Consider the following 12,456-nt stretch of genomic DNA (forward strand, 5'->3'; position numbering starts at 1 on the left):
GTTTGGATTCCCTGGTTGTTCAGAATTGTTCTTACTAGATGTATTTCCCTATTGGATAGTATTTTACTGTTTGTGACGTGCATTTTGGAGAATAGTATTGCTTCTTGGATGTTGATTAGAATTTTGTTAAGGGTATCGATATTCATCATTGTTGTAATCCTATCTATTTCGTCTAAGATTTTTTGGTTGATGTGCTGTTTTTCTATTATCTGGTTTATGGTGGACGTCAAATCTGCGATGCTGTTGCCGATTTGCTTGTTTATTTTGATTTGGTGTTTTTTTTTCATTTATGAGTTGATTTAATGTTTTGTTGATGATTCGTAAGTGTTGGGCATCTGGGTTGCCGGCGATCCATTTCCATACCGTGCCAATGGTCTCCCATCTTTTGCTCCTATGGGTCGTTGGTTTGATTTGTAGATAGTTGGAATATAGTTCGCGTATCTTATGTTTGCTAATTTGGTTCAATATACTGACGTTCTGTGTTTCTTGGTAGACTATACTTGTTAAGTGATTGATTGTTATTTCTATATCAGTAAGGTTGATTGGGTGTATGATTCTGATGTTTCCTGTCTGTATTTGTATGTATGTCTTATTTTATGCATTAATATAGGGTCCGTGTTAAGGTTTTTTATGTTCATATCTTGACATGAAATTTTTGTTATAATGATGATAATTCCTATGTATAGAGAGAGCATCTGTAAGGCGTAATGTGAGAGGCAAAATAGAGTTAACTTCGTTTAGGTCTTTTGATTTTGTTTTTATGTCGTTTGACTAAATTATTTTTCATGAATGTGCGATTGGTTACAAATTTAGCGTTGTTCTTGTTTGCTCTTGCTTGAGTCGTGGTACGGATATTTGGAATAATGTGAACCTCTTGACCCTCATTGATTGGTGGCGGGTCTTCTCTTCTTATATTTTGATTGGTAATGTACTCTTGTGATTTTTCCATATTTCTTTTTGCTTTTGTAAAAAGTTCCTGTGCATCTCTTATAATTTCTTCTGGATTTACAATATTGTTTTGATTAAATAGGATTTCATTCGGTGTATATTTAGTTGAAGAATGAACGGTATTATTATATAACGCAACTGACAATTTTACAATTGATTTGGTACCCATTGTTCTGAATTTATGTTTGTTTATATTAAAGATTTCGATTATAGTAGAATGTGTGCGTTCTGTTTGTCCGTTAGATTCGGAGGACGCTGCGTATTCTATTTGTGAACCGAGCTGGCTAAGAAAATCCCTAAGTTGGATGGATCTAAAGGTGGTTTCGTGATCTGTGATTATTTTCTTGGGTACTCCGAATATACTAATAAATTTTCCTAGTGCTTTTCGCACATGTATTAAATTTTTTGATTTGATGTATATCATTTGGAGAAATTTTGAGAATGAATCGATCAATGATAAAAAACAATGTTTGTCTATAATAAAGATATCCATGTGGATTCTTTCTAACGGCTTGTTCGTTATGGGCCTAGGAGATATTTTAATGTTAAAGGGTATTTTTGACTGTTACATATCTCACAAGAGTTTATGAATTTTCTAATTTTTGCGCACATGTTTGGGAAAAAGTATGACCGTTTAATTTGTGCTTCTACTTCTGTTATTCCTCGATGCGCTCTCTCGTGTTCTTTTGTAATTATTTGATCTTGTCTATTTTTGTTTTGAACGTCTTCCACTATTTTATCGGTGAAGACAAAGTGACCTTTCTGATTAAAATTCTCTTTATAGGATTCCTGGATGGTTTGTATAAGATTTACTGGCGCCATAAGGGCGCTTTGTTTGCCGTTGTGAAAGTGCTTTAAAAAGTGCGTTATTTGATCTTTATTGAAGTTATTTTGGGATATAATCGTTCGTTAATTTTGAAAAAGGGTTTCCTGTATGATTGTGTCTAAGCGTAAAATTTTGAAGATTATTTGATTTCGGTAGTAGTTTAGTGGACGTTCGGAGAAGTGTATGAAATAATCGGATGAATCATCGGCGGAGTGTATTGTTTGAGATTTAGAGGAGTTGGAGAGGGTTTCAAAATGTTCTGTATCGGGGGGGGGGGGGGCTGTTGACCATGGATGCTGCATCTTCTTCGTGGTTCCTGGGATCTGTAATGTTGGAAGTTTCGTTAATATTAGTTTCTATTGGTATTCTACTTAACGCGTCTGCTACGACGTTGGATTTTCCTTCCCTATATTTAACGTCATAGTCGTAGTTTTCTAGATCTAGTCGCCAACGTAGAATTTTTGAGTTTTTATCGGAGGTTTTTATGAAAGTAAGTGGTTTATGGTCGGTTATTAAAGTAAATTTTTGTCCGTATAAATAAGGTTTGAATTTATTCACAGCCCATATGATAGCCAATGCTTCTTTTTCATTGGTTGCGTATCGTGATTCTGTGTCTGAGAGTGTTCGAGACGCGAATGCGATTGGGCGTTCGACATTGTCTTGTACTTGTGACAACACAGCGCCTAGTGCGAAGCCTGATGCATCTGTAGTTAAGATGAAAGGTTGGTCGAACTGCGGGTACGTCAGTATTTGGTCTGTTGATAGTATTTGTTTTAGTGTATTAAATGAATTTATGTATAAAGGGTCTTTTGGTTGAACAGTCGAATCTTTTTTCAGGTATCGGGTCATGGGTCGCGTTATTTTTGAGAAGTCTTTAATGAACCTTCTGTAATACCCGACTGAACCAAGGAATTGCTTGATTTCTTTTTGGGTTTTCGGTAACGGCCATTGAATAATTTTTTCGATTTTTTCGGAGTTTGGTTTTACTCCCTCGGACGTTGTAATGTGTCCTAAAAATTCGGTCTCTTTTTTCAAAAATTCACATTTATCTAGTTGAATTTTTAAATTGAAATCGGATAAACGTGTTAATATCAGTTGCAAATTTTCCAAGTGGTTTTTAAGATTATATCCGATGATGATTATATCATCTAGATATACATAGCATCTGGTTCCAATATATTCATTAAGAATGTTGTTCATGGCTCTCTGAAAAGTTGCAGGAGCATTTTTAAGCCCGAAAGGCATTCTGGTAAACTCGAAGTGTCCTTTATCTGTGGAAAATGCTGTTTTTTCAATATGTTTTGGGTCCATTGGGATTTGATGGAATCCCGATTTCAGATCGATTGTTGTAAAATATTCGGATTTTCCCAAAGAATCCAATATTTCTTCGATTTGGGGCATTGGGTATTTGTCATCGATGGTATGCTCATTAAGCTTCCTATAATCGATGACGACTCGTACTTTTCTTTTCCCTGAGGCGTCCATTTTTTTGGAACTACCCATATGGGTGATGAGTACGGGCTTTTAGATGGCCGGATGATGCCGTTGTCTAGCATCTCCTGGATTTGTTCATGGATATCTTGTTTAAATTGGTGAGGGTACCGATAATTTTTTGTATAAATTGGAGAGTTATTCGTAGTATGGATTTTATGTTTGGTTGCGGAAGTAGACGTTAATTTTTCTTCGTTTCTTTGAATTACACGTTCATGTTTTTTCAGAACGTTTAACAATTCGGACTTCTCTAGTTTCGAAAGATGGCTTGTTCTAATTCTAGTCTCTATATCGGCACCTGGGTTGTTTTTTGAAAGGTCGATGCTATTAGGAGGAATCGTTTCGAAGTTGTTAACTTTTAGTTGAAGTTTTGGTTATTTTACGGGGTGTTTGAATGAGGAAATTATGTGTATGACTGACTTTTTGTTTTCTGCTTTGTACAAACCGGGGTGAATGAATGTTTTCTTGCAAAGTTTTTGGTATGTTGGTACAAACCAGTCGCCATTATTTGTTGTTTCTAGAACTTCGAGTAAGACAGTTGTTTATCGAGAAATTTTATAGTTTCGTTTTCGTAATCGATGTGTGATTTCAATTTGGCAAGAGTTTCCGAACCTATTATGCCATCGAAGAAATGGTGGAATTTTTTAACGTAAAATGAGAGTGGTTTGAAACTACCATTGAAGAAATCTATCTTACCTTTCTTGGTCACGTAACTGGTTCCACTATTAACATTTTAATTTGTTCTCTAGTAGTTGGATGAATAAGTTTTAAATAAAGTAAATAATTTAGGTTCTCTCGTGATTTGTGTTAACCGAGTGAAAATTTAGGTCCAGGTCTTCTTCGTCTTCAGACTCCGATTCCGAAATTGGTTCAGGTTGGGACTCTTCGTGGGGTGGGTTCTTTGTCGTCTCGTGATTATTTATGGTTCTCTTATTAATAGTTAATCGGCTCCGAGTGGAACCGGTTTCCATAGGTTCCGATTCATTTATTTGAATTTCTTGTTCAATTTGTTTTTTGTTCTGGTTAAATTTGTTAGTTCCGGGTTTCTGGTCGAAGTCTTTGTACTTGTATTTTTTGTCGTGATTTTCTGTTTGTATTTTGTGTGCTGCGATTTCTTTAGATTTAAATTTGCAGAGGAACGCGTATGCGTCCTCCATGTCTTTAGGTCTGGCGGCCTGTGCATAGCCGAAATAGGGTTCTGTCAAGCCGGATATAAATGCTGCCAGGGCATCCTCTTCGATAAATTCGTTTATTGTGTCCCAGCTGTGTTTGTACCGTTCGTTTTGTTTTGCTATTGTCTTTATATTTTGAACGATTTCTTTAGATTTTTGATAGTATCTTGTTATGGTCATACCGTCGGTCATCCGACATTGCCACAATTGGCATTTGTACGTTGACAATTCCTGGCGGTCTCACAGTGCATTAATTAAAATCAATTTGATTTCTTCGAAACTGTCTGGGTTGCCAGCCAGGCATAGGACGTATTTAGCTTTTCCTTGAATTTTGTTTGATATAGCTGTTATGTACATTTTGAACTGTTGGGGAGACACATGCGGCTCGTAAGCATTCAAAGTTTCCTCCGCTGTTTCTAGCCAAGAATTCAACTGTTTCCTATTGCCGTCGTAGGTTGGTATCATTTTGATCGGGTCTGGTATTTTGAAAAGTTGATCAATATTGGTGGTTACATATTGCGTGCTTGTTGAGGAAGGAAAAGTGTTCGTGTCCAACCTCGTTTGAAATTGAGAGAACATGTTATCATGTTCTGTTTGTTTTGCGGAGAATGACTCCATCATCTGCATCATCGCCTGCAATTGAGCGTTTATTTGCTCCATATTGCTATTTAGTGAAAGATTTTCTATGGAAGGAATTTCCTTCACTGGTATATGTGCTAGATCTCCTGAGTCAGAAGAGGCACTGCTTTCTTCTGAATCTGATGATACACACGCACTGTCTTTAATCTGATTCCACAAATGGTGGATTCGATTATGACTTTTTTCTCTTTTGGCATGTGTTGCAAAAGAATATTTCGAGCGCACACGTTCGCTTAGAACTCGTGTGGCTACTGAAATTGTGCTTCGCTCAGAACTTCACAATTTCAAGGAAGTCGACTTTCGCTTAGAACACTTCGTACTTCCAGCGGTGGGTCTTGTTATACACTTATATGAAAGAGAAAAACAAACTCACCTTAGCAATCGTTTTGTGCGGGGTTCGGGGTTCATCCAGTGATAGCGTAGGGTGCACGGTGGAGCCTCAACTCTGTAAAGATGCTAGCACTCACTATAGTTATTTAGTTCGTGGTTTGCGGACTCACTTTTACACTGTTTTTTACACTCACTACTTGTTCACTATTTTACTGGAACCGCACGGCTGCGCCAATTTTGAATTAAGTCCCGTAGCTGGAGTTTTAAAAAAGGTTTATTCACATTAACTTCACTTAATCTAGCACTCCGCGAGGCCACGGTCGTTGTTACAAAGGAACTGAACCCCTGTCTCTGGGTCCGAGGTGGTTTTGATGGAATATTATGCTGACCAGGCAATAATGTTCTGGCATGGGTTGAGTTTGCTGTCTTCGATATTTGATGCGAGAAGTAAAGTGCTGATTTGGTGTCTAGGGTATCACGTAAACCGATGAGTAAAAAAGGCCTTAAGTTTTTTTAATTACTAATCATTGTTAATAATCCGTTCTTTTGAATTAATGTCTCATGGTGGGTAAGGGCACTACACACTTAAACCCGATTCCTGAGCAATTTTACTCATTGTTCAGTAATACAATTATTCTTTTCCGAAATTCGTTGAAGTATTATTCTGATATATCAGTAATGCGTATTTTTTGCCGAAGTTTGGTATAATATATTGCTGAATTTGTCAGTAAACACCAAATATACCGAAATCAGCCGTTCTGTTTGTGGAATTTAGAATTGCACTAAGAAGAATCACTCAACACGATACTGGATTACCATGACTTAGATCTTCGGCGGTCGCTACGTGAAAGGCCAAGCGAATGGTCTGCTCATCAGTCGTATCCTCTTCTGGTACATGCATAACAATATTTATGCAACTTTGGGTCGTGTTAGATATTAGACGGGGGCTCTATGTAGGTTGCTATTTATCAAGTCGTATCCCACACTGTTTACCGAGATATCGAACAGTTTGCTAGCATTTGCTTAAATTCAGCTTATCATCTAATGTCTCTTGTCGATTTTGAAACCATCACGTCGCCATTTCGTAGAAATTAGATTGACTTCCGGTCAAGCTATCAACGAGTGAGCATGTGTGTTCGTACAAGTGCGACGAAAACTCGCGTTCTGGAGTGAATCAATGTTGCGACGCCGCGAAACTATCATCGGGAGTCACTGTAAAAGCAATTTCAATCGGAAAAAAGAAAATAACACAATCGAAAAAATAACCTAACAATAATCAGACGAGATGGGCAATCCTTAGCCTTAGCATGTCACGTTAGTGACACAGTAAATAAAAAAACCTGTTTTAATCCACCTAGTGGTGTAATGATGCCTTTCTCATATCAATCATGCTATCATATATGATACTGTGGTATTCTTCAAAATATTTTCTTCGATTCTTAAAAGAATAACCGAAATCGGTTTGTTTGACCGTGTACTGATAAAAACTATCAGTTGGAAAACATTTGAGGTCGATTTAGAAAAAATTTCAAGGTTTTTCCCCATTTTCAGTGATGGTATACAATTTTTAACCCACTTTACCCTATATTTCCGAATCCGGAAGTCGGATCCGCATGAAATTCAGGAATTACGTATGGGACCACAGGACCTTTCATTTTAACCTTTATATATGAGAAAGGCAAAAAAGAAATAAGTGAAATCAAAAACATTCTAGTTTTCATATGTACTTATAAATATCTGCTTATTTTCAGGTGGAGACAATGAGGAGCACTAGCATGAGAAAATTCGAGTATTTCGCAAGAAAGGATTTTTATCCGTGCTTCAACAATTCGACGTAATCACACAGCGAGATTTTCGTTTGTAGTCCAGTGAAAAGAAAGTCTTCTTCTTCTTTTCTGGTTGGCGTAACCTCACTTGAGATGACGCCGATTTGATGACACAGCAACTAAGGCTATATTGCCAGTTAATTTTCGTTTATAATCCAATGGACTACAAGCGAAAACCTCGCTGCGTGGCAACGTGGAGTTCGCAAAAGTACAGATGAAAATCCTTTCTTTCTCGAGAAATACTCGAATTTTCTCCGGATGCAACGTGCTCACCCTTTGAGAGTTTCAGCAGGAGTGGAAAAGACTATAAACGAAAATTTACTGGCAATATAGCTTAAGTTACTGTGCCTTAAAATCGGCGTCATCTCAAGTGAGGCGACGCCAACCAGAAGAAAGAAAAAGAAGAAGGAACACTAGAAACAACTGTTTTAGGCTATATGTTTTCTTTTGGGGTTTCCTTTTTTGTATTTGTATTTTTTTTTGTGTAAGCATCAATAAAATACCCCCTTTCTCCAACCTTAGATTTTGCGATAATTTGATACAATAAATTTGATGATTATTTCGAACAAGAAAAAAGCAAAATCCTTTATACGCTCGCGGCTCGATTACGAATGACTCAGTAATTCTGATTTTCATTATTCAATCCTGATCGCTTTTGCCGAGCTAGCAGCAACATTCTAGATGACAAGTTCTATGAGAATTTACAGTTAGAACCTTTCGTTTTTTCTGTATGCTGATTTAACCTCGGTTTTGCTCATGTTCTCTTTTGCACGTTAATAGGATTCTACGTTAAATCCTACCAGGGAATATGCGGTTTAGACAGTATCATGTCGATTCTGCATCAGGATCGTCGAAATTCTTAGTAATTGTATTCTTCCACTCAATTCTGAACTAACCATAACAATCCGAATGAATTTGTGGTAAGAAAACAGTCAAACTGTGTCTAAAATCACCTGATGAAAAAATATTTTCGATGATACTAGGTGTTCAATTGTTCTATATTCTATGGGGTTGCCTACATATATGGGACAATTATGTGTAGGAAGGTGGTATGATCAACCGAAAAAAAAACTGCTATTAGTTCTCGACTCCTGGATTTCATAGTATGAGTTATGCTACGATTAATGAATGAGTCAAACGGGATTTTTTCTAATCAAAAAGAAACAAGACAATAAACTCCAATTGAATGATAGCACATAGTTATATATTTGTTTTTAAGTCCAGAAATAATAAAACCAATTCAAATGTTGAATTGAACATCATAAAACACCTTACAGATAATATAGTTTCTTTTCCAGCCAAGTGCTGGGCGTCTGATGCAGGAACTGTCCTGCAAGAGCCGAAAGTTTGTGAGCGTACTGACAAACAGCCGGTACGCCCACGGTTCCAGACCAATTGTAGTACAAGTGGGTCTGTTTGAAGGTATACTGCTGCAACCGATCAGCACTCAATCCAGATTCATCTCGGAGAATATTGTAGGATGTTGGCGATACGGTACCCTGACGAACGCTTTGAGAAACCAAGTAAAAGTCATTTCTGTAAAGAACGAATCGTTAGTAACCGTCGACATTAAATGCTCTTATCTGCTTTATCAATTTACCTTTCTGGCAGGGTAATGACATCGTCGACAACAGTTCCTGGAGAGGGATTTCTTCTGTCTTGGAATAAACGAGTATTGATACGTTTGTTTACAACGAAGAATGTCAACCTGGAAGGAAGCTCCGTTGCTTTGTAGGCGGCATCAAGTTTCTCCTTCACTGAATTTACTTCGTGTTCATGAACATAATTCAGTTGACCATCACCAACACCGTCACGGTAGATAACGACTCGCTGTGGCAATGCTCCATTAAAGCTCGAAGCGTATGCTCGGATAGCTTTGATAACATTCAAAGCCAAAAAGTTAGACAACTCGCCGCCGTTAGCGTGTTGACTCACAGTTGAGAAATACTTGGGATGCTTAATACCTCCACCATACATGGATGCAACTAAGGCACCATATGCTTTAGATCTATCCTTCGAGTCTTTGCAGATGTCGAATCCTATAACCATAACTGATGACAAGGGACTCTTCAGAACCCACGGAATTCCACCCAGTTTGCAGTTCATCTGAATAGCGACTTTGGTGGCCACTGACATCAATGTACGAACGTTACCACCCTTCGGAGTGATTGTACGGGTTTTCATTACCTGTGTTGGTACTGCTCGTTCTACACAACATTTCTTTTTGATCGCGGCATAACGATCTACCTTATCGTTAGTTACCAGACACATGATCAACTGAGGATCTCTTTGAACGATTTGTGACAACTGCTCAACGTAAACGACGGGAGAATCATTAGGGATAATGATTCGTCTTGGTTCCTCAATTTGGAAGTGCATACCATTTGCAGCTTGTTTCAGACATCCCATAAAATCGGCAATCAATCTCTCAGAACCAGAAGGAACTATGACACACCAGTTTGTGAGGGCAACGGTCAAATACATTGGATTGTTGCGGAAAGCCATCTGCCATTCGGCCATGTCACCAGCTAGTACTTGACTGTAAGTAAGTGAAAAATAGTCAGATATGTTACCTTGTTTAGGATACAACAAAAAAAAACTTACTAGTTGGCTTGCTCTGGATGGAAAAAGACAGTTTCCGGAGGTAGGATTCTCGCAGGTACCTCAACCAAACGACGATCAAGCTCCGTCTTCCAGAATTTGAAAATATCACTGCTTTCTTTACATTGTTGTAATCGTCGGTTGAACGACTCCAGTCTCTCAATGCGTTTATCCGGATTCAAACGAGTGTGGTCAGCTAGAGCACGCATTAAACTAAAAGGAAAATAAAGTATTGAGCTCCAGTAAACGTTTATATGAAATCTAATACTTACTGGAAATCCTTACGCATATCGTCCGTAATACCAGTGATACGAGAAAGCTCTGGTACCAAATATATAAGTTCAGGCATTCCAGCCCGTATTTCTCTGGGTTTAGGTCGAGAAACTAACATCGGTTGACGAGGATCTCTAATGGTTACATTATAGCGATCTTTGAAGTACTGCATGAATGTAAGTGAACCATTTTTAGTTTCAAAGGAGCTTTCAGGAGTTACATTGAAGTCCACATCCGAAACAGTATAAGTATTATTTTTTCCATAAGTGGTCATAACAACCGAACCCAAAATCATCCTTTTGTAATTATCTCTGAAGTTCCCTCTTTGATTCATACACTGCTCAAACAGTGAATAACACGTATCCGTACGCATGACTCTATGGGTCAGTTCGGCACACATCAAAACCTCTTGCTCATGTTGGCGGATGCTTGTAACGTAACCTGGATATAGCTCAATGCCATACTGCCGGACCGATACTTTAGCTTCCGGATCAAAGAACGACCGACCGATCAGTTGTAGTTTCAAACCAGCCATTGCCTTACGATTAATTAGATTGAAAATCACAAACGCCGTTTCGTTTGTTCCATCAATCACACCGGTTCGTCTGAGCCTAACACTGTACTCTTCTTCAGTTGTAGTATCTTTAGTAGTCAGCTCAATCTCTTCGCTGCACAATTTATTTCTTGTGAACAAGAGTGTGCCATCAAACAAATAACCACCAATTTGTGATTTCAAATTGTACATTAGCGAGCTCATTTTCTTGCTACTTTCCACAGAGGGAGTAAAATCCACTCTGTATTGGAAAATTCTTTCATCTTCGTTGCGCACAACCCGGAAATAGTTTGTCTTTAACATTATTTGTCTTCCTGACGTACCTTGCTTCGAAACGGTCGTGTCCGATCGAGTACGTACGATTTCCGGGAGGAAACGCTTTCCGCGCATTCCACCCCGAGCAGCAACTCCAGATCCACGTTTGAAAGCACGTTCTCCTGCAGCGTGCTCCTCCGGTCTGGCTTTCTGCTCTAGTGCTGCAACTTCATCGACTGCTTGTGAATCAGCTTTATCCGGGCGTGGTGAGGAATGGGGCCGTGACGAACGGCTGCTCCCGGCAACATGCTGATACTGTTGTTCTCGATGCTGAAAATTACCAACTTGGCCTCGTCCATGTTCATCCGCACCTGGCCAACCGGCTCCACTGCTGTGACGATTGCCACCGCGAGATGAACCAGATGAGCCTCCTCCGCGGGATGATCCCACGAAGCCACGAGCTCGCATTCGGCCACCGCCTTCTTGTGGGCTGTTGCTACCAGACATCCTTGAATAACGATTTCCTGTAAAATAAAAAGAAATCTTAAAACTCTATCATGCACTTTCAATATCCGAGAAACTCGCGTTAATTTTCGATTCTAGATTCTCAAGGCACTCTGATCGAAATGTAAAAAGCGGCAAATTGATTTACCCACGCTGTCAAATTAAAACGAGAACCGGTACAAGATGAACTAAAAGAAGGTTTGCCGTTTTCAGGCACACACTCATTGTACATAATTAAAAAATGAGTGAAACGTCACTCAATTTCTTAAAAATGTGTGTTATGTGGTATTATAAATTAATTTATCACAATTGATGCCAAACATTTCTTCTGAAATGATTGCGACAATGATCAATGATTGACGGGATCTAGAAAAGGCAATGACTTATTTTCTCTTAAATGTATGAAAACTAAACGCTAATTTTAATTTATGATTGAATTCAAAAAGAGCCATGAGTTACGTAAATTTTACTAAATGTTTTACATATCGTTTCTGTTTAAGAATTTGAGGAATCGCAAATCAAATCATTAGTTACACTTAAAAATTATTTGGTTTTCAAATGCACATTAATTCATCAATAAGCATTTTCGATTCAATGATATTCGAATGGTAATCCGCTCCACGCCAAACTGATTAAAATACGTTGTTTTAATGTAACGACATATGTTCTATCAGCAATATGCCTCTCTTAATATCTTCATGCCTTTTATTCTGTGTCGGTTAGTATTCCAACTGTATTTGATACCTTATGATATACAACAAACTTACTAAACTAGTAAAAACTGTACAAATTTTGGCACTGCTAAGGAACTTTTTAAAATTGCTGTTTCAAACGTAATCTTTGAAAGCATACTAATTGCCTATCTGTGAAATTTAGATCTTTATGGTAAATGTACGGGTAAAAATGAATCTACATAGGTAATATGACTTCACCAAACATTTTATTCTATATTCAAAATAAAACCAAATACCCACGCAGATCACGTAAATGTATGTGCACGTAACTCACACAACTATATTAAAGCATCTAGGTAGAAAG

General features: G+C 38.1%; 1 protein-coding gene across 1 annotated transcript in view; it reads right to left on the reverse strand.

Moving 5' to 3' along the window:
* Positions 1-8,409: 8,409 nt before the first annotated feature.
* Positions 8,410-12,456, reverse strand: part of LOC131434225 (protein aubergine-like) — a 40,601-nt gene continuing 36,554 nt past the window's right edge. Inside the window, exons 2-5 of the mRNA XM_058600879.1 lie at positions 10,106-11,438; positions 9,837-10,046; positions 8,833-9,771; positions 8,410-8,768 (exon numbers count right to left, since the gene is read on the reverse strand). Coding sequence (XP_058456862.1) covers positions 8,504-8,768; positions 8,833-9,771; positions 9,837-10,046; positions 10,106-11,421 — 2,730 coding nt within the window. The 5' untranslated portion in view covers positions 11,422-11,438 and the 3' untranslated portion in view covers positions 8,410-8,503. The remainder of the gene's footprint in view (positions 8,769-8,832; positions 9,772-9,836; positions 10,047-10,105; positions 11,439-12,456) is intronic.

This window comes from Malaya genurostris, chromosome 3 (genome assembly GCF_030247185.1).
Source record: "Malaya genurostris strain Urasoe2022 chromosome 3, Malgen_1.1, whole genome shotgun sequence".
Classification (NCBI taxonomy): Eukaryota; Metazoa; Arthropoda; class Insecta; order Diptera; family Culicidae; genus Malaya; species Malaya genurostris.